A 22,833-nucleotide genomic window follows, 5' to 3' on the forward strand; every position below is an offset into this window, starting at 1 on the left:
GCTTGTTATGAGTTCTCTAGTGAGTCCTGATTGCCAGTGGCCCCATAATGGCCTAGTTTGCATATAAAAAGGTTGGCCACTCTGAGACTAAGTTCATTAATAATAATTGGAGAGGCCCAGGGCTGGGCTGGGCCCATTTTCCTCTGGTGGCGCTGCTGACTGACCCCCGTGTCCCTCCTAACTGAAATGTAAAATGGCAATTTTTCCCTAGACAACAAGGCATAAAGGGACCATTGCCACCGTGCTGCCCCCTCCTCTCACCCCATCTCTCCAGACCCTGCCCAGCCTCACGCTGAGATCCCAGGTACAAAACCACCTCTGAGTCTGATGCTCGCAGGAAATTTCAGAGTGACTTCCACGTTTCTCCATGACTCTGAGGCCCTGTTTCCCAGCGCTTCGGCCGTGGTCCTCACCTTTGCGCTTTCTTAACTAGAAAGAACCTGGTTTGGGAATCCCATACGTATAAGTGCAAGTCCATCTTCCTCCTGCTAATTTGAGTCTTGAAAGGATTCTAAACATTGCTCGGCTTCACTACGAACGGGGATTAAAAACTCATCCTCTACAGGGTCATTTGGGGGGAGCCCATGAACTACCATGTATAACGCGTCTGGCACAGAGGGAGCAAGTGCTCAAAAAACGTTTGTTCTTTCCTCGTCCTTCCCCCTTGGCTCAGGCTGCACCTGGTCCCTCAGCTACTCCCTTTTCCTACCTCGTTTCCCAGGGATCCGTCTCCCCTGCCCCTGCCTCTGTGTGCTTTTCCATAAACACCCATCAATTCCCATGGCCCAGCCTATCCACCCCTGTGAAGCTTCAGAGCCCAACAATTTCAACAGCTCTGAGTGCCCCAACACAACAGGAATGGCTAGGGAGGCCCCAGTTCTGTTCACTGCTCATCTAACGGCAGTCCCCTCTTCTGGAAGGTTCCGCGTGCTCTGAGACAGGACCTTTGCCAGCCAGCCACGTGGCCTTGGGCACGTCCCCAAACCCTCTGCGTCTCCTCATCCATAAAATGAAGAGGCTGGTTTGGATTCCACGAATTTTATGGTCCCAATTCTAATATTAACCCAGTAGATGACCTGGGACACATCCTCATATAACCTGAGGCTCAGTTTTCCCATCTTTAAAATGGGGGTAAACAATGCCTGCTAAACTAGCTCAAAGCGTGGTATTCAAAATATCGACAACTGCATGCTGGAGGAGGTGGGGGTCTTTGCAGGGTAGGTTGGTCTCCTGAAAGAGCCATTTACCTACCAGGAGGGAAGTATTTTAATAACTGGTATATTGTGACCTGGCATAGTCATACAGGTGGGTATGGCTCTGATAGGTAGTGCGTGATACTGTTATTCTAGCTAACACAATTAACACGGTGCAAGGGGTACAAGGTTTCAACGCAGTGCACATCCCACCACCTCCATCACCTTACACATATTTTGCCACGTGCTATCTTATTTCATAGCACAACACATATGATCACCACCATGTCCATGAGAAAGAAATTAAGCACACCAGTTATCTCAGTTCCCACAGTGACCATGAGCAAAACACTCTCACCATCATCTTACTGACTTTTGTCCCCAGATGATGATCTAGCCCCCTTACAGAATTCCTTAAAAACATACTGCCCTTCGCTTTTCAAGGAAGATATTTCTCTGAACAATCATTTGAAAGGGCCAGCTCTTGGAGGGTAGAAAACACCTGCATTTAGCAAGATTATTTGGAGACAAATGCATACAATAAGAACCAGATTCGCTTGGAGTCTGTTTTGCCCGTGGCTATGTTCTGCAGTCCTGAGAATGGGCTGAGGTTGGGGAGAAGGGTGGCTTGAGGTGCAAGAAGATCTTTAAATGTCTTGGCTTTCAGGAAGTGGCTCCAGCGGGCTCCAGGTCCATCGTCTAGCCCTGTGCATATTTTGGTTTCCACTGAAATGCACACAGAAGTAAAGACAGCACCGCTAATTGCAGGGGGAGTATCAACATATGAGAGCAAAAAAGATGCCTTTCCATCTACCACGTCCAGCATGTCGGTGGCTGCTTTATACAGAGGTTTCATTGCATATTTAAATAATTGAACACGACATAAAGAATGCTGCCCAGCTGGGAGAGGAAAAGCTGCCTTCAGGGCTGGTGCTTCCTGGGGAGGGGGTGGTAGGCTGTGGATTTACAGTCCCTAGTGTGTCTACAAGATGAGGACTCTAATTCTCTCAGTTGCTACCGCAAGGTTGGGGGGATGTGAAGCTCTGGTGTGGGGGGAGCTGGGTAGGGGCAGCACAGAGGGGCAGCTAATGAATAAGTAAATTGCAGGTCACCCCTCCCCCCATGTCACCTCAGCCCCCATCAATTCCAAAGACAAGTCAGCCCTAGCCGCAACCAACCCCCAAAATTTACACTCACCTTCTCAGACCCATGGTGCCCAGTACAAAAATGCAATGCACCATATAGTTTCTTTGCTGTTCCCCAAGTTTATGCCATTAACGTGATCTACGATGGGCTGGTTTATGGAGAGAGCAAAGTAATAATACAAAAAGGAAATACCCATCATCTTAAGTGGGGGAAGGGCAGATGAGATTGATGGAAAGTGCAGTTGAGTGGAGAAATGGCAACCCAGTAATGGAATACCTGCAGTGGGAGTGGCGCACAGGGGTTTGGCTTTGTTTTCTCAAAGGAGGGTGAAGGGCATGGCAAGGGTGCTTTTGTTCCCTCTGGTTGGATCCCAGAGGACCGTAAGAAGGGGAGCTGAATCGCTGACAAGGTGGGCTGGCCTGATCTCCTTCAAGTCCAGTTGGGGATAAATGCCCTTGGCCTGCCCTGTCTCTGGGCATGGGGCTTATTTCAGCAGCTGTCCTGGGGCCTGGACTTTCCCTGCTTTGCCAGCGCTTGAGTCCCAGGGAGGACTGACCTTGGGATCAGCAGATTTCCCAATACCTGTCCTGGCAACAGATTCAACTCAGCGGTATCGGGGTGGTAGGGGATTTGGGGAGAAACTTTCAAGCACAGCTTTGGAAATCAAATAGAATTCATTTTGCCTCTTCTGATCTTACAATTGTTCTCTGGAGTAAACACTCTGGTTGAACTTCAAGAAGAGAGGGGCTGCAGGAACTTCCTCTTTGAGCCTGTATTTAATGCGTCAGGTGTACCTCGGCTTCCTCGCAAAGCCCATCCAGCCTGGAGCCCAGAGAATGCAGCTTCAGCCGCAGCTCACTTTGCTTTTCAGTTTAGATGAGAAATAACAGCAAAATAGTCCAGCGAGGATAAATTCTTGTCAATGGATTTGCTTTTCCATGGGAGTTCGCCTTCGTTCCCCAAGGATCACTGTTATTAAGTGTGTGGGCCTGATGGGGGGCTCAGGTCACCCAGCAGAGGAGCCTGGGGATTCCAAAGCCACTTGGAGACCAGTGGTCCCTCCCGCCTGGTGGAGGTGAGAGCGTGGCCCTGTTCATGGCTGCCCCGGTGAAAGGCCATTCCAGTGGGAAGCAAGGAGTCTCGGCTGATACTGGGAGAACAGGACTGAAGACTCTGTGGTCCCACTTCAGCTTTCCCTCGCCTTTCTCTCCCTCTTCTCTTTGGTACCCAGGATCTGGCAGCTGATCTAAGGACCCAGGGTTGTTATCACAATGCCATCATTAGTTGAAACAAAATCATTCCTTGTAACTGGAATATAGTGACTATAAACAACATATGTTATTGGGCGTTCTATTTCTAATAATTGTAATTACTCGAGAATACTTGCCATTAATATAATAACAACAATGATTGACCAGTTCTCTGTTCCAGACCAATAACTTCACCTGAATGCACTCTTTGTTCAGGGAAAAAAAAAGAGGTAATTCAACATGCCTGGTGATAGTCAACAAAGCCAGTGTTGAAACTGGAAGACGCCCGGATGAAAGCCTTCCTAGGGATACAGGATGCTGCTGGGGAGTTGAAGGGCCACCTGGCAGCCTCCCTCTTGGCTAACAAAAGGCCTCTGTCTGCATCCCCACACTCAAAGGTTGAAAGCAAATGAAAACCTAGGGACTTCCAGAAGAATCGCTGGGCCTGGGTCTCCCCTTCATTCCCAGGGTGAGTCTGGGTCTGGAAGTCCAGGGGAGCTCCAGGCCTGAGGCTGTGTGAGCCCCCCTATTGGGCAGAACTGGGAGACCTAGGCCACACTTGGACACTCACCCAGTAAGACCACTTCTTGGGCGTGGATTTCTGTTTGGTGCTCTCCAGATTATTTCCACTGATAATTACAGAACTTTAGCAATCATGTGGACCAATGGTCCCATTTTACACGTCTCTAAATACAGATCTACAGATCTCTTGCACACCTTTAAACCTCCCACAATGCCCCGCGTATGGGCAATGTTCAAGAAGTGGGTTATGTAGGATGAGAGGTGACCTGTAACAATGCTACAGAGTATCATGCCATGAATAAGCTCTTCCCCTGGCATGGAGAGGGGACACTTGTGCCTGGGGCTTCTACAAAATCACCTTTCAGATGTGTAATTTTCTTTGTTACCCCTTATTCCTGCTACCAGCTCTTCCCAGAAACAAAAATATAGAAAACAAAACAACGACATTAAAACAAGATCATTATATTTCTGTTAGCAGCCGGGGCTTTTTTTTTAAGCTCTGAGGACAATGACCTTCTTCCGCTGACCTGCAATGGTTGGAATCAGCCAACAGTCCACAAATATTTATTTACTTCTTTTCCCCTTATCTCCAGGAAGACGCTGCTACAACAACCATCATGAGGTGGTCGACTCTGGCCTCTCCTCTGTGTTGTATTCAAAATGGTCCATTATTGAGCTGGGTAGAATGCAGCCTCCAATTGTGGATCAGGAGCACAGCCTTAAAACTTCCTTCTCTTGGAATAAATAAGCATCCAAGAAAAAGAGAAGCCAAAGTTAATTCCATTCAGTGAAGTGATAAGGGAGGCATGGCGATTCCAAGATACCTGGGAGCCTGTCACTGTGATGGCTTGCCAGGCTCACGGTAAAAGGGCTCATGTAAAATGGAAAGAGTTGGGGGGCCACAGCGGTGGGTTTGTCCTTCTTCACATCCCTCCATCCGTCACGTTCCTCCAGGCTTCTTCCTCTTCTGGGGACCCCGGCACCACACCCTCTGAGGTTCTGTGAATCCCCACTGACCTCTGCCACCACCAGGTACACATGGGTGCTGTGCCTGGTTTACAGTCTGGGCACTTGAAGACATTATTCTTTTATGGAGATCCCCGAATTGCACTGGGAAACGTGGTGGGCTATTGTTTTATTCTTTTCTAGGTTTTTTTCTTCTTTCTGAGCAGCAGATGCCAGCTGCCTTTACATATTTAAAAGAAAGAAAGTTGGGACAAGAGGGGCAAACAAGACAGAAAAAGCAGAAATTTGAAAACCTCCTTCAAGGTAATTAAGTGATTAGGGGCCTTTGAAATCCACCAGAGAGCTCAATTGTCTCTGTTTTCATTTTATTCTCGGGCCTCTCCACACATGAAATCCCTGCCAGATACACCAGCCTGGAAAGCTGGAGAGAGCCTGGAAACCTCTTTGTCTCCACTGCCATCAAGTTACTTGTAGGTTTCTGAACAACATAAGAAGAGGTGCTTCCTGGGCTCTTAGCCCCTGGTTGGGTGGGTCAACCAGCCCTTCTTCTGCTTCTGACCCCGCACCCCAAGACAAAGGCCCAGGATTGAGGAGAATGGATAGCCTTTTTTTAAATTTCTTTTTTAAAAAATATTTTATTTATTTATTTGTTTGGCTGCGCCAGGTCTTAGTTGGGGCATGCGGGATCTTGTAGTTGTGCATGTGGGCTCTTAGTTGCGGCATGCATGCAGGATCGAGCTCCCCAACCAGGGATTGAACCCAGGCCCCCTGCACTGGGGGCACGAAGTCTTAACTGCTGGACCACCAGGAAAGTCCTGAGAATGTACAGCCTTTTATCAGGGTCTTCATGCCAAGGTGTGCCCCTTGGCTGTCAGACCCCTGTCTGTCCTACTAGCTTTAGCTCCACTTTGTTTTAGTTAAAAAAAAAAGAAGCAGGGCTTCCCTGGTGGCGCAGTGGTTGAGAATCTGCCTGCCAATGCAGGGGACACAGGTTCGAGCCCTGGTCTGGGAGGATCCCACATGCCGCGGAGCGACTAGGCCCGTGAGCCACAATTACTGAGCCTGCGCGTCTGGAGCCTGTGCTCCGCAACAAGAGAGGCCGTGATAGTGAGAGGTCCGCACACCGCGATGAAGAGTGGCCCCCGCTTGCCGCAACTAGAGAAAGCCCTCGCACAGAAACGAAGACCCAACACAGCCATAAATAAATAAATAAATAAATAAAAAATTCAAAAGGTTTATTACCCATCTATTAAAAAAAAAAAAAAGCAGAGAATTGACACATAAAAATTAGATTCACATTCCTACTTAAAGCCAAGACATAACCCCTTTTCTCCCTTTCCCTATGAAGGGATAATCGAGGTCTGGGTCTTTTTTTCGGATTACGAATTCAGAGCAGCCGTTCCCAGCCATAGACAGACCCCATCGTAGAGGCAGAGGGCCTGTGTCTAGAGACTTCCACAGCCTCTTCTTGTTCTGGTTTGAAACCTACAAGTGACTTGATGGGTGCAGAGAGAAAGAGGTTTTCAGGCTCTCTCCAGCTTTCCAGGCTGGTGTATCTAGCAGGGATTTCATGTGTGGAGAGGCCCAAGAATAAAAGGAAAGCAGAGACAACTGAGCTATCTGGTGGATTTCAAAGGCTCCTAATCATTTAATTACCTTGAATGAGGTTTTCAAATTTCTGCTTTTTCTGTCTTTTTTGCTCCTCTTGTTCCCCCCCTCCCACCCAATTGGGAGCATTCTCTCCCCTTGACAACCTCACCATTCCTTGCCTTTCCCTCTACAAAGGATTGCTCTACCCATTCTCTACCCCGAGAACTCCTGCTCAGCCACCAGAGCTTGGGAAAGTGGGATCCGGGGCTGGAAATGTCTCATCGCCAGACACGCTTCAGTCATTTTTCCTGGGTGAGGAGAGCTCAATGCAGAAGATGCTGGTGGTGAGGTGTCCTTCGCTCCTCCCTTTCAGAGACAAGACAGCTTCCCTCCTGCCATTAAGGCTTTGGCCTGAGTTAGGGCTCCTAGTGGGGTGGGAGTCTGGGGGCGGGCCTCTCTGTTCTCACCATGCCCCAGCCAGCCCCCCAAACAGCCCTTATGCTTTCTGCACCAGGACAGTTCCCTGCTCTCACAGCTATGGCTTTGCCACATGGTCATGGCACCTGTGTGGCTGTGTGAAGGGGGCTGGAAGGTACACCCAAGACTTGGGGGGTAGGAGAGATGTTGGAGCCTGAGTCCAGCGTTGGCCGAGAGAGTGCCCTGTCCTTGCATTCAGTGGGGTCTAACCAACACGATATAGATATAGATACAGATATAGATATAGATATAGATATAGATATAGATATAGATATAGATATAGATATAATCACCTCTCTATCTTCCTGTTCTCAGCAACAGCATTCTAAACCACTCTTCAGAACTACTGGCCCAATGGTTGGAGTCACACAAGCACCATAATGTTTGAACAACAGCAGACTTTTCCAAAATGTGTTTACACCCATTATCCTTGAGGTCTTTGCCCACAAACTTACACTCTCAGAGAGGAAACAACATAGGCGTACAGTATTTCTATTACGGTGATGAAGAGTTTTCAAGGATAAGACTAAAGACCAGGAGGGAACAGAAACAGTGTCTTAGCCACGGAGCCTGACCCTGTGTCAGTGATTTGCAGACTGGTCTGTGCAGCAGAATCGCACAGTGCCGACCGCAGCCCCGAGGGGTCATCCAGCTGGGGGAGAGGATGGAGGGGGAGATTTTGCATCTCTGACAAGGCCCCAGGTGATGAGGACGCTGATGCTGCTGGTTTGGGGACCACACTTTGAAAACCACCCTCAGGTTAGTGACCACCCTCTCATTCTTATCCTTCTCTCCCTTTTACTCGACTTGACTTCTTTGATCTCAGCTCTGCTCTACGGGACAGTGCTCTGAGGGACCGCTGAGCAGTCTGTACAGTCCTGCTGTGTACTTACAATTATTTCTAGGACACACACACACACACACACACCCCTCTCTGGGATTGTTCTGGAACACACCTGGTGTGTAGAGGATCCTGCTGGATGGAGTGACCTGGAATGCACCTCTGTCTGGTAACTGAACCCCCAGGACTGACCCAGAGCTCAGAGCTTTGCTTGTTTACTGCTTTCGTGAAGTGGTCCCTTAGGAGTCGGGGTTGGGGAGCAAGGGGGTGGTCCTGCGGGATTTGCCTTTGTTTTCTCTTCTTAAGGGAAGACCTACCTGCGTGTCCCACGCTCACAGCAAGCAGCGCTCACGGCTCTGGCTGCGGGACCTACCTCAGGCAGCCTCACCCGGCCTTCCTGGAAGGAGCAAGTCTTGGGGTCGTGGGTGCAGACATGCCGGTATTTACACCAGTGGCAGCGGTATGGGCTCTCCACGCAGGACAGGCACCTGGGCACAGAGGAGGAAGAGGCACACGTCATAGAACCTGCATGAACCAAAAGCAGAAAGCCTAAGACTCTAGGGCCTAGCAAAACATGTTTTCATAGTAGGAGAAACCACCTTCAAACGCTCAGGAAGAGTAGACCTTGTAAAAATCCATCCCTTTTCTCTCCACGTCCTCAGGAAGCCAAGAGTCTCTGGCCTCCGCCCTCACTCAGGTAGCTGACAAGCCCGATCCCCCAAGAGCCTCATCAACCACCCTCCATTTTTATAGGATGGTGCCCTCTTTTGCTGAATTGGGAAACAATGAGGTCTGGAGTAGAGGGGCTCATCCAGAGAACCCATAAGAGTTAGGACTAACAGTGAAATTGACTTTTAATTCAAATTGACTCCAGGGTCTCTGCTGACAAGGACCCACCTTTGCAGAGGAAGGTCCTGAGGCTACCCCCTCAGTGTGATGGGCAGAGTTGGCAACCCTACCTCTACTCACCATTCCCAGGAAACACAGGCAACTTTATAAAAGCTACTTCCTGTTTAAAACCCAACATGGTTCCCTTCTCCCAAAGGGTCGAACCCAAATGCCTTGCCATGCAGGCCAAGGCCTCTGTGGTGTCTAGATCCACTGTCCCCACACGTGTCTGGTGCTTCAGCCAAGAACAGGCCATGCTCTCCCCATGCTGTCCTTCTACCTGGAGTACCATTTCCTCTACCTCATCATCTCCTCTTCCTTCTTTGACCAGCGGAGAGTTGGTCTCATTGGGGCCCTCATGCTATTCATCCTTTTGTTTCTGTCTCTGGAACAGTACTGGTCTTGTTGTATTATATTTTACTTATTCATTGTCCTGTTCATCGACTGGTCCACTAGGCCATGATTCTTGGGGGGTAGAGACTGAGTCTTTGCATCTTATTAATTTTTGATCCTCTTTGTCTAATGAATAACACACTGTCTTGCATATAGGATGCTTAAAATCATTTTATGGACTGAATGGAAACTTCAAACATGATTTCATCTACCTATTCTACTTTCTTAGAGGGGCAAAGGGGAGTGAGGGATTAGGTCACCACATGGTAAAGACATGGCAAGCTCTGTGGGAAGAAGCAGGAAGAGAATTCCAATGTCGAAGCAATTTGGCTGGGAGGACTGGCTGCCTCTTACTGGGGTGCCAAAGAGAGCCAAGCTCTGGACTCACAGCTGTCATAACCAGACAGAGCCCACCAGCCTAGAGCCCCAAATATCTATGGTTATGTTAACTAGCTTGTCCTGTATGGAGAAGAAAACAGAACATTATATTAAAGCAAGCAAAGCTTTTTGAGTACAGGTTCTATGGCTTTCAAACTGTGCTCTAGGGAACCCTGGGGGTTCCGTGGAGCTTCTTTGGAGACTGTGTGAGATGTGTGGGGTTCCTAGACAGAGGGGTTCCAGGTCCCCTCGACCCTCAACCATCTCCTGCTTCCATCTATTTTGTGTATTGGGCTTTCACACCTAATTTTGGTGGAAGAAAGGTTTCTATGGTGAAAAACAGGTTTGTACCTTCTCAATATTATCCAGGCCCATCATTTTGGAGAGGAAATAATAATATAGTAACAGTAAAATGTACAGTGCCTAACAGTCGGCCAGACATGGCTCTAACCGCTCTCCTTGTAAGCACTCTTCTAGCCCTCGCAGCCATCCTGTGGGCTGAGCAGGGCTGATGAGCAGGGGTAGCAACCAGCGACGTCCCAGCCGATGGGACCGTGCCCTTGCCGTGTCAGCTGTTAAATATTTGGGGGACGCCCCAGGAGGAGGACTACTATTTCCTCATTTACAGAGGATGCTGGGGCACAGAAGGGTTACTTTTCCTAGCTGGTCTGACTCCAGAGCCCAAGCCTCCGTCGTCCGTGGCTTCCCCCGGGAAGTGGAGGCTTCAGTCAAACAGAGCCAGAGCTGGAGCCGGAGCCAGAGCTAGAACCCCACCCCAGGCCCAAGCCCGCCTCTGACCGTCGCAGCCTGAGTCCCGACCCAGCGTGCAGGGGACTGTGCAGAGCTGAGCGTTCGTTCAGGTGACTTGTTGGACCACTGCCTGGACACACGTGGGGCCTTCCCTCCCTCCCCAGAACCCTCTTCTCACCTGGGGTGCTGGCCGCTCTGTTCTTCAGGTAATAAGCACCCCCCTCCTCTACAGATGGTGGAAAGTGAATCACGTTAGCAGACTTATGCCAGAGAAGACGTAAGGGCTAGGGACTTGGAGCTCCCCAGCCCACAGGTTATCACTCTGCCCATTCTAGCCTCTTCCCATTAACCCTGTGGGTGCCAGAGGAGGGAGTCTCTCTCCTTCTGGGGGTGAAGGAGGTCGCCTTACAGGGCCTCTAGATGGTAAGTCCTTGGGAAAAGTGGTGGGGTCTTCTATCTTTGGATGAACTTTGACCCCAGATACAGGGAGCTGAGTGAGGCTGGAGGGGCACTTACGAATTGTGGACGCTGCAGTTGTAGAAGACAAAGCTGGTGCTGGCAAAGGTCATGCCTGTCTCCTTCGACTTGAGCTGCAGCTGGACGACATGGTGGTCCCCTGTGGGCGGAGCCAGCCGTGAGGTGGAGGTGGGATGGGGGACGGCCACTGCCCCGTGTCAGGTTCCGCTGAGAGTAATGCACCCTGGCAAAGGGGAGCCCACTCTCCAGGGGGTGTGCTCAGCTCTAACCAGATCCGGATTCAGTCGGGCCCGGTCCCAGGACAACCCCGAGAACAGCTGCAGAGGGCGATTCTGGTCCATTTCTCCTTCCACACTGTATTCCCGGCACCCACCTCTCATTTGCTCACCAGGTCCTTTCCTGTCTACACACACACACACACACACACACACACACACTCTGACAGGTATTCAAATGTGCATTCACATACATGATGTCCATGCAGCCCTCACAGAATTACAAATACACACATTGATTAGCTACCAGGAGAAACACGTAGACTCTTGGCAACGCTGCCACAAATTACGCCAGAGGTTTTACGTGGAGGTGTGTGAGCACTCACGAGCTCGTGCCCCATCTCTGTAAGGAAAGACCCTGTGCTGACACCACCTCCTCTGGTGGGCTCCATTCGGGCAGGCATCCCTGGAATCCTCCGCTGGCACCAGGGAGGAGATGGGGCCCATGTTTAATTCACAGCCCGGACCCCAGGCCCCTTGCTCTGTGCCTTCCCGGAGAGGCTCATTAATCAATCAGCTCGGAACAAATGTGACAAGCCCAAATGGGAGGGCCAACATGGAATCAGGCTGCCCAGGCCGCCTGTCCCTCCCAGCGCTGGGCCTCTGTCCACCTTGCCCTTCTCGTGGCAGCCGGCCATGAACAGGAAGCTCCGGGGAGGCAGGGCGGGGGGGGCGTGGGGGGCGGCAACGGTTCAGGGTCAGAGACCCAGCAGTGCAGGCAGGGGGTAAGGAACCAGATGACCCCTGCACCCCATCCCTCCTCCCGTGCCCCTCCATGCCAGCCCTCTCATGCTCCAGCATGACCTCCGAACTTGACCGGCACACTCTGCCACCGTGCTGGCCTTTCCCTCTCCCGCCCTCTTGGCACTGCTCCTCACCCAGGGTGAGGTTGACTCCTGAATGCTCACCTGGTCTCAATTCCAAAGGCAGCGGAGGGACACTCCATCCCCCTCTTCCTGTGACATCCCTACCAACGCACACCGCTTCCTCTGGCCCTCCCCTCCTGTGTGCTCCCTCAATCCCCCATGTCTGTCCTGAGTTCTCATCATCCAGGAGGCAGGAGGAAGGACTTGCCACCCCGCTTTGCCTCTGGGGACCACTCACCGTTCTCCGTGATGATCCGGGGCACCTCCTTGGCTGCTGGGGAGTAGCACTGGATCTGATTGCCTACCACCAGCCCATCCATCTCTGACAGGTCCTCGAAGGTGCAGTTGACACCAGCTGACAGCTCTGGGACATTGTATGTCTCCAGGACCAGCTGTGAACAGCCAGGTAGGGGGAGAGAGAGGAGGAGAGAGAAATGGGGAAAGGAGGGTATGGAATAAAGGAAGAAAGAGGGAGAGAGAGGAGGAGAGAGAAATGGGAAAAGGAGGGTATGGAATAAAGGAAGAAAGAGGGAGAGAGAGGAGGAGAGAGAAATGGGAAAAGGAGGGTGTGGAATAAAGGAAGAAAGAGGGAGAGAGAGGAGGAGAGAGAAATGGGAAAAGGAGGGTGTGGAATAAAGGAAGAAAGAGGGAGAGCAAGAGAGATCAGAGAGAAAGAGAAGAAAGACAAGCATGAGGCAATATTGACATACAGAAGAAGAGACCCAATTTATGACAGGAGAGGACAGAGAAGGTGGTGGGATGGTAAGAGACAGAGACAAAAGAAATAAGCATCTGCATGGATTTGGCCCCAGGAAACAGAACATTTAGGGGATTTGTAGGTGGAAAGAGGCCCCGGGCAGGACTGAGGCCCCGAGGAACTGCTGGTCAGGCTTCTCTCCGTTATCCCCAACTTTGGAAAATGGCAACACCAACCACCAGGTGCCCAGGAAGAACGTGGGCGCCATCGCCCCCTTTTCTCCCTCAGCACATACATCTTTCCCGTCTCAAAGACAAGGACAGTGTTCCCAACACTCTCCCCCTCTTGGTCACTCTTTCTTTCATTTTTCGTGTCAGTTTTCCCTGTCTTTCTACCCCTTGTGCATAAAGCCTCTTCCCCGATAGTCCTGCAAACGTCCCCATCTTCCATCCCCGGGGACACATTCTTTAACACCCCTGCCCTGCTCTGGAGCGGCCTTGCTGGCCAGCTGGGCCCAGCCCTCCTGAGGGGTGTTGGGCTGAGGCCCTTTTTGGCAGGGGGAGGGCTCTTCCAACCTCCCTGGATCCCGGTCCCATGGCCTTACCAGGACATTGTACTGAGAAACGGAGATGTTGCTGGGATGGACGGTCAGCCGGACGCACTGCTTCATCTCAGAGGCAAACCTGCGGGGCTCTCTGGACCGCTCACAGCGCTCCTTCCGGGTGCACCTGGGAAGGACAGGGCGACTGATCAGGGACTCAGGAGGAGACCGCTGGTCCAGTGAGGGGCCGGCGCGGAGGTCAGGCATGGCCAGCGGCTCCTAGGACGTGTCCGAACTGAGCATGCCCAGGACTAACCTTCTAGTTTCCTTCCTCCAGCCTGGTCCTCCCCCATCAAGCCCAAATTGGAAGAAGAAGGTAATTCCAATCACTGGTTGCCACATGCGAAACCTTGACAGTCACCCCAGAGTGCCCTCAGGGCCTCCTCATTCACAGAAAGAGCTGGAAGTCCTGTCTATTCCCCCTCCCCACTCAGCCTCAGCCCCCCCACCCTTCACAAACCGAGACTGCTCTCTCCACGTATCTCCTCTTTCCGATTTCCTCGTCTTTGTGCACGCCAGCTCCTCTGTCTGCACTGCCTTCTCGCCACATTTTTCCCCATTCCAACTTCTACCTGTTCCTCTAGACATGGTTCAACTATAATGCATCTGCCGTGGGTCCCTCTTCCCACCAACCCACTCCCACCCCCGACGAAGACAAAGCTGTAAGAGCAAAGTTAAGAGCAAAGTTTGGTGTTTCCCACCATCTAGAACTTCTTAGACTATACGACAGTTATTAGGCTAAGCGCAGCCCTCTCCTACCAAGTGTGAACTTCTCCAAAGAAGAAACTATGCCTGACTTACTTTGGAATCCCCTGCCTATCTCCTGCCCAGCAGACAGAAGGTAAATGTAGGTGGGCAGGAGGGAGGGGAGGAGGGATCAAAGTTGCAGAGTGTAGAAGTTCAGAGCACGCTCTGGAGCCAGGCTGCGTTGGATCCGAATCCCAGCTCCACAGCCCAGCATCACTGCTATAGAAGGTTCGCTATTATTGCCTAGTGTCCGTGTCCTATTATTGATCAAAGTGTGCCTTGTCACCAGTGGATCACATCCAGGTGACCTGGGATCTTACGGTCGTAACTGATGGGGGCTTGTCAAAGATGCACATAAAAGTCAGGGTGGTCACCCAAATGCATGCATCACACATAGGGGAAGGCACTTAAGCTCTCAGCCGGGGCCAGGGCTTGCCCTGCCTTCCAGTGGGAGTTGACTGCTCGGAGGTATTTGACTTTCAGGGAACAGTATTTAATCCAAGTTGGATAAGCCTGGTGAACGTGGAGCTGCGCTGAGCGGCCATGATTTGGAACCTCTGGACTACTGACTCTGCTGTGGGATGGCGGTGAGGGAAAGCAGGGTCCTCAGAGGGACATGTTGAGGTAAGATGGGACTGCAGGGAAATCCCTCCTGAGTGCTGATCTCTTTTGGTTAAAGAGGAGAGACTCTGCCGAGAAGGGAGGATGTCAGGGGCTGTTGCAGGAGAGGAGGCAGCACCAGGCAAGGAGCTGAGTAGGGAAGGGAACAGCCAGGGATATAGAAGGGAACACCTGTCTCAAGAAGCAGATGGGTGAGGGGTAGGGTAAAAGGTGAGGGGAGAGAGGCACCTGGATACCCTGAGCTGCTCTCGGGGTGACTCTCAGGCACAGAGGAAACCTGCGGGGGCCTCTCCTCCCAGCCACGGGGAAGGAAGTATGTCATCCACGTCACCTGGAGTTACCAAACAGAGTCCAGAGAGAAAAGAGGCAACTCCTTCTCTCTTGCAGTGGGTACAAAGGAACTTCGTTGAGGGATCTCAAGACAAGGTCTATGTGCATAGTTTGCTGCTCCCGGAGTTCATGAGGCTGCATCTTGGCCTCGGTGGGAGGGACGGCCTAATAGTGGAGGGTCTGAGAGGAGAATTTAGCTGAGAAATCACTGAAGGCGTGGACTAAAGGAAGCAAGGGGAGATATGGACAAAAAGGATGACCTTGGAGTAAAGTGGATGTGTAATCACAAGTAAAACACAATTCTGAATAAAATAATCGTGGCTACTAGTCACTGAGCTCTTATTGGGCCTGTGATAAGGGGCTTACAGTTTATGTCACTGAAGTCTCCCAGCGATGATGGGAGGTAGGTAACCATTTTAAACCCCACCTTATAGATCAGGAAACTACAGAGAGAGTTAGTCACTTGTTCAAGGTCATCAGCTAATCAGAGGGAGGCTGTATGAACACAGATGAACTCTGGAGCCTCCATTCTCACCCACTGTGCTCTACCTCCCTGAAGCTTCTAGACTAAACCCATTTTCCTTGCCATCCTGATGTCCCCTTCTGTGCTTAGGGCAATTTAAAAATGTCCTCTCAATCTTCTTCTCTATGCTAATTGCTGTTTTTGCCTGCCACTGGAAACACTTTGAATATTATTGAGACTTGTGAATTCTCCAGGACCCGTCTAGGAATCTCATCCCAAGGGTGAAAGGTCAGATGTGAGTGTGGTCGTTTCCAAGGCACCCCCAGGCTGTTCTAGCAGACCCATGCCAACAAGGGCATCTGCCTAAATGTCTGGGAAGTTAATTTACCAGGCTAGCTCCTCTGCGAGGACTTCATTACCTCCAGCCATTAAGCTAATGTTATGGATTTTTCCAGGGTTTCTGCACTGACATCACTATTAATAGTGTTATTACTCCCATTAACAGCAGACCCAGAGAGCTGGTACGGACTTCAATTATTCACTGACTCCCCAACTTTGAAGTTCCTATTTCCAAGAGCAGTCAGTAGATCTGAAAAATGTCTTTGATTAAGTTATGCAGACAGGAAAAATGAAGCTGCTTTCAGCCCAAACATCACCTGAAGTTACCAAATAGAGTCCAGATAGAAAAGAGGCAACTCCTTCTCTCTTGCAGGAGGTACAAAGGAACTTGGTTGAGGGATCTCAAGACAAGGTCTATCTGCATGGTTTGCTGCTCCCAGAGTTCAAGAGGCTGCATCTTTCCATGGCTCCCGAGAGCCCACAACTAAACAGGTATCATCTCCCGCAGATTTAGGTCTTACCAGGGAAGCCACCCATTGCTTACAATTTTAAACATCCCATCTAACTGTGTAATCTTGGGTAAATTACTTAACCTCTTGCTGCCTCAGTTTTCTCATCTATAAAATGGGGACAAAATAGTACCTACCTAATAGGGTTATCATGAGGGTTAAAAGATGATGCAAGTAAAGCATTTAGAACAGAGCACAGCTCATACATAATAAGCCCTCAATAAAACCTAGTATTACCCCATCCCTCCTCTGCTTTCCCATCCAACCCCTCCAAACTGCAGCTGATGCAGAAGCACAGATCTCCTCCCAGACTGGACCACGGGGCAAATCAAAGATGAAAAGACAGCAATGGCTGCAGCACTTTTCCTCTTAATGATGGAGGGGGAGCCCCAGATGGCAGGAGGGAGCAAAGAGGAAAAGAGTGGCCTGGGCTGTAGCTCTGCTTTCTTCCTAGCTGTCAAAGGGTATTGAGAACTCAGCTCTCTTCATGGAAAGTCAAGTTTAAGGTCAGTGTCAGGGATGTTTTGACATTTCTACTATCCCTCAGGGCCCATGAGGGCAGAAGCTGCAAATGTTCAAAAGCACAGACCATTGACCTTAGAAGTGATAGGAAAATGTAGGGGAAGAATGGATTCCTTCTGAGTTCTTAAAGGGTCTGTCAGGGTAATGGCCTCCTGCTCTTCTGGGACTATGATTTTCCATTAGGCCAGGCAAGAGCTAGGAAACGTGCAAAGGGTTAATTCATGACCCCTGGGTCGGGGGGCTTAGATGTTTCCTTCAAAGGGGCTCCAGGTACTTCTGAAAGCATGTCCTTGCATTCCACTGTGGGGACACCTTGGACATGGTGGAAGACCCTGCTTCATCCATTTTCCAGGCAGGACTCAAATAGTGCATGCTATATGGCTTTGAGTTTCCAGACAGTCATCCCTGCCAGCACCATTGCCACCCCCAGGAAACGCAGACCTGCAGGTGGCCAGCAGGAAGCAGGCTCCAGGAACACAGCCCGGGCCCCCAGAATTGGAGTCTGGCCCCTCTAAGCTCTTCTTCCCTCCCCTCCTCCCTCCACTTTCTCTGCAGTTGGTCCTCCAGCTCCAGTTCAGAGGTGCTAAAAGCCCTTGGGGACAAAGGCCCTGGCCCCTGGAGGGGTTATTATTCAAGTCAGTGGTTCCAATGAGATTATCTTCTCTAAAGAAGCAGCTACCACCGCCTCCCCTAAGCCTGAACTTTCACTGCTGGAGAATTCCCAGCCAAGTGGAAAATTAGAAGGGAGAGGAATGGAGAAAGGAAGGGGGTGAGGGAGAGGGAAAGAGGTGGTGATTAAGTTCACTAGAAATTAATTCCTAAATACAATGATGGAAATATTACCTCCCAGTGATGCTGGCTGGGCAAGCAAATTTCAATTTGGAAGTGGGGCTCTCTGTGAGTCCGGCCTGGGCGAACCTCCAAACCGGAGTGGAGGCGGAGGAAACCACCGCTGGTCTGTCTCCCCAGGCCCTCCAGGTAGTGTGGGTCTACCAGCCTCGGATATCAGAACTGGCTCCTTGCTTCTCCCTGTAGGTGATTCCCCATCCTTAACACTTCACATTGGTCATGGCCTGTGCTTGAAGTGCAATATTTGGGGAATCTGTGTTTAGAACATGAGGATGTTGGAAAAAAAATGGGGTAGGGCTCCCCAAATGCCCTTTACAGAAAAGGTAAGAGGGACCTTATTCACGTTGGAGATCACAGGGGCTCTTTGATCACTGTCTCCACATCTGGGAACCCTGACGAGGGAAGAGACTGGGTTTCCTGACATCGTCACCCTTGCCCTCTTCAGGAATGCCCCCAGAAATGGGCAGGTGGCATGTGCAGCTTGGAGGAAGGCAGACTGGATAGTAAAGGGAAGCCTTCTAGGCAGATGGTGTGTAAGGGGTTTCTTATATGAAGGGCACGGACCAGGTGAGGCCTTTCAGTACCGTGACTCTAGGATGTGGAGCCACAGATACAGAGGGCCAACTATGGGATTTGACGTTCACGGATTTTGGTACCCTCTGTGGGTCCTAGAACCAACCCCCTGTGGATTGGTTCTGTATCTCTTGGGCTGGGGCGAGAAAAATGGAAATACACTAGGATCTCGTCTGGGACTCTTTCCTCTGGACCAGAGGCTGATAAATTTTTTGCAAAGAGTCAGGGAAGGCCACAGCATAGACTGCAAAGAGTTTGCTGGGCAGAAGTGGATCTCCACAATTCCTCACGATTGTGCAGACATCCTGCAAAGAGCCCAAGGAGAGATCATGGACTTAGCGGGTGAGTATCCAGTAGCCCTTGGATACAGGTTAAAAAATAAAAATAAACATAAAACCAGGCTATGGGATATGCTAAGAAGCAGCACAAAAGGACTGGCATTTTGGAATCAGTTTGGACTTGACTAAGGGGACATTTAGTGTGACTATGGAACAAACTGCTCTCTGTGCCCTTTCCCAGGTGGCTGTGGGACAGCCACACCCATGGCTGCTGAAGACTGTCTGGGAAGGAAGACTTCCCAGCGGTGGGTTTCTCCCAGCCACCCCATCACAGCCCTCCGGTCTCGGGGAGGACAGCCACAGGACAGGGACCACGGAGGAGGTCCTGGGTCTGACCCATAGCCTCTGCTTACACAGCCACTGAAGTCAGAGCTAGTCCCCCAGGGGGCTGCCTGCACATCCCTCCCTTAATTTTCAAGCCGTTGCTGTAAGATGGCTCTTCACTACCATTTTATAGTAGGAAACTGAGCCCAGACTGGGTCTGTCCACAGACAGGTTCTTAGTTTTAACCCATCCCTTCTGTCTAGGTAGCAGCATTTTTCCTTTCCTTTCCTTCTCTCTGTCTTGGCAGAAACTATATAAAGTGAGTCCTGAACAGTGACCCATGCCAAGCCATCCAGGGAGGGCATCCTTCCAAGAGAAGAAATCTGCAAAGAGGAGGGGTCCCAGGGGGGAGGGAAAGACTTTATAAAAGCTGATCTTATCTTTCGCCTGTCAATGTCCTGCGTTACATGAGCCTCCCAGAAGCGAGGCTGATGACCCTGCTGAAGAAAGGTAACGTCTGGGCCGATCGATGGGACTAGGTCTGTGGGGGATCCCGTTACCTGCTGAAACTGATGGGCTTCTTGGTCTGGGCACGGGAGGGGAAGAGGGAGAGGGGTCTGGGGACCTGGGGGTTGGAGGGATCTTTCCAGGCCCAGGACAGGTGAAAGCTGGGCTTCAGGGCTATGGGTGCACTGCAGGCTTTCCTGTCTTTCACCCAAGTCAGAATGGGCTCAGGCCCAATGGGGTGGAGGCCCTGAAAACAAAGGCTCAAGGTGACGGACAAATAAACAGTTTGTTGAAGCTGTCATTACCATTAGAAACCAGCAAGCCTGTGGGCTGGGGCCCGGGGGCTGCAAGAGAGGGCAACAGGGGTGACCCTCCGTGCTACTGGGTTGGCAAGCCTGTGCTCAGGACAATTGAGGGTGAGTAACAGGAGGGAGGGTTTCAATTACATGAGCATTTCTTAAGCCCGTTCAGTCTGCAACCCAGCTATGCCCTTGCTGGTACAAACAGCCCTTTCAGCCACCTGAGCCACCTGTTGGTTGGGGCCCCATCTTGAACTGCATGCACGCTCTCTCTCTCCTCCTGTTCCTCTGTCTGTTTCTGTCCTCTCTCTGTCACACACACACACACACACACACACACACACAGCTTCTGCTGTCATTCTCTTCCCACAGAATTCCCCACCCTCTCACTCCCTACAACCATGGGAAAAGTTGGCGAAAGTGACAGAAAATGGATGTATCTTGACACCACAAGGAACCCTCTTCCTGATGCTCTTTTGCACACTTTTCCTGGGGCAGGCTGGCTGGGCCCTGTAGCACTTAGCACAGGGTTTTGCCCGTGGTGTGGACCTGACAAACGTGCTGATTCTAGCACAGACTGCAACCCTCACCCCATCCCTGGACCAGAGGCCTGGTTCCCAAGAACTTGCTTCTGGGCAGAAGGTCTAATGCAGGCCCCTTGTATGCCCTGAGCCTAGCATAGTGCCTGGCACAGGGGGTGTGTGTGGGCATGGTGCTCCTCCAAAGTGATGAAATCCCCTGCACTTTTCACCTCCCTCCCTTCCTAGTAAACTCAGGTGCCCCAGGGGGAGCATCTGCAGGCTCTCTGGCCCATCCTCATCCTTCCCACATGGCTCTCCCTTCCCTCCTGCTTGGCCCACATCCTCATGCATCAATCTCAGCCATGAAAGTCCTATTGGCATCTATTTCAAATGAAAAGGGGTGCAAACTGGACATTTAGGAGAAGCAATGTCTGGCTTTGCCTTGAATTTAAGCAAAAAAGGAAAGAAAGGCCCACTGGGAAGAATTAGGAAGGGGCATGAGAGTACTTTCTGGATGAAGAAATATTGTATATCTTGATGGGGGTGTGGATTACCTGGGTTTTGCATTTATCAAAACTTTCCAAACTGTGCACTGAGCATCAGTTTATCTCACTCTAAATAAACTAAACATTATATCCTGATTACAAGCATCTTAGCAGATCCAGGGATCTACTCTTCTTCACCTGGCCTCGTGGGCCAGGGGGTTCTCCCGGTCATTAACTCCGGGAGGGAGGGAAGGAGGAAGGATGGATGTACAGAGCGTCACGGTGGGCGGGCAGCCTTGGCCTAGGGCGCTCGTGAGCTGAATCCTCCTGGGGGAGTTGGGCTTTACGTCAGCACAGCCCCCAGCACCAGGCCCATCCCACAACCAGGAGGCTCGAGGTCACAGAGAACCACACCTTGAGCTGGCAGAGCACCTTGGAGCTGGGGTGCTGGCTCAGGTGGCTGCACAGCTGGGGAACATGGAATATGGACTTGGTGGCAGATGCCCAGAGCTCACGTCCATGACTGTTCTCTTTAGGCCACGCTGGGAGTAGAGAGGCTGGCTTCCCAGTGCAGGCTGATGGCTTCCTTTATGAACTGTCCAGACTTCACCTGCACCCCAGTCCACCCCTGTTTTCTGCTGCTTGACAGGAGGCAGGTATTATGTTACTGAGGGGAAACTGAGGCCACAAAGGAAGTAGTCTCTGGTACCTCCTCTTGTCGTTCTTGTTTAGCTCAGCTCTGGGGAGGGGAGGTGGGCGTACCCGCAGCGCCCCTGCCGCCGCCTCAGAGCCTCAGGGCCCCTGTTCTTCACAGGGCTCAGTGCTATGTGGGGCTGGCCGACACCACCAGGCAGGATCAAAGCTGACACAGAGACCAGCCCTTGGGTCCCACAGGCATAGAGTGTCAGAGGGGGGCCAGCTTTTCTGATTGGCCTTAAATGATGCCAGGTGTGAGAGCCTCACGCCAGGAGCAGCTGAGCCATCCTTAGCCAAGCTGAAAGCCAGCTGGCCTAAGGCCCCCAAGGAAGCAATGGATCTGGAACACAGCCCCTTTCTGAGAGGCCTCACTGTGTGGGACAAAGAAAACGACTTCCCCTCTGCCTTGCAAAGTATCATCTGTGCAACTCTTCTGGGTTGATCAGAGCTGATCTGGATTCTGAATGCAATCTCTTCCATCCTCTTGTATGGCGGCCAGTCTTAGGCGCCACTGCTCTCTGTTACGATACACAGCTTTGGGTATACTCCTGTACCCGGTTTCTGGTCATCTCTAAGTTACTTGTTTTTCAGGGTAGGTTGATGGGTCTCCGTTTTTTCCCATCACAGCATATCTGAGGGATTTCAAACCTTTCCTTAGTGAACTCTAGGTCTCATTATGCCTGAGACTGTCACCTAGAGTGGGGAGGGTGCCCATCCTGGGCCCTTGGAGAGGTTGTGTTAGAATTTAAGAGGGCATGTCTAACTTTCAGAGGCACTCCTGGGGTGGAGTGAGGCAGGAAATGACTGGTAAATGCCATTGGTCACATACAGTTCAGGCTCTTAGTAAGAAAACTTAAGTCCTTCTTTTTAGTTTATAATAGTTGTGTCCAACTCACAGCATGTCAAGTTTCAAGTGTTAACTAGAAGACTGGGGTTCCCGCAGCCATAGCTTGGCTGGGACCAAATTCCACAGAGTGGGTGGGGCCCAGCTACTGCTGGCTTCTCCAGTCAGCGATGCCAAGGGTCTTCGGCTCCTCTAAGAAAGGCTTTCTGTTCTCCCCTCACGTCTGGGGAGTTGTCTGTACCCTACCTCTACCCCTCAGTTCATTTATCAGGCTACCATTTGTCTCCACTGTATACCATTGCCTTCTTCCCACTTCTAGAGAGTAAAATGGAGCCAGCAAGGAAGAGCCACGTGGGGGGATCGGCCAACACTTGGACCAGGGTTTCAAACACTGGTCTAGTGACCCCGGACCCAGGGTGCTCTGACAGCCAGATGAGTGTTAGGACTGCAGAGGAGGGTTCTTAGGTGCTACGCACTTGAACTTACCCCTCAAATACCAGAAGATTCTGGGGAGATACTGAAGTCTGTTAAGTGGCTGTTAAATCACTAACTGGACAGTAGACATCACACATGTGATTTAGTGGCCCATGTGAGCCTGGAGAAAAAAGTCCAGGGA

The 22,833-nt window shown here is 51.0% G+C and overlaps 1 protein-coding gene across 3 annotated transcripts in view; it reads right to left on the bottom strand.

The window, feature by feature from the left end:
* PLXNA4 (plexin A4) overlaps positions 1-22,833 on the bottom strand; it is a 447,622-nt gene that overhangs the window by 85,338 nt on the left and 339,451 nt on the right. For all 3 annotated transcript variants that reach the window (XM_061198737.1, XM_061198736.1, XM_061198735.1), the window contains 4 exons: positions 13,314-13,437; positions 12,251-12,404; positions 10,911-11,010; positions 8,359-8,473 (listed from right to left, as the gene is read on the bottom strand). In XM_061198737.1, coding sequence (XP_061054720.1) covers positions 8,359-8,473; positions 10,911-11,010; positions 12,251-12,404; positions 13,314-13,437 — 493 coding nt within the window. The remainder of the gene's footprint in view (positions 1-8,358; positions 8,474-10,910; positions 11,011-12,250; positions 12,405-13,313; positions 13,438-22,833) is intronic.

This window comes from Eubalaena glacialis, chromosome 8 (assembly GCF_028564815.1).
Source record: "Eubalaena glacialis isolate mEubGla1 chromosome 8, mEubGla1.1.hap2.+ XY, whole genome shotgun sequence".
Lineage (NCBI taxonomy): Eukaryota > Metazoa > Chordata > Mammalia > Artiodactyla > Balaenidae > Eubalaena > Eubalaena glacialis.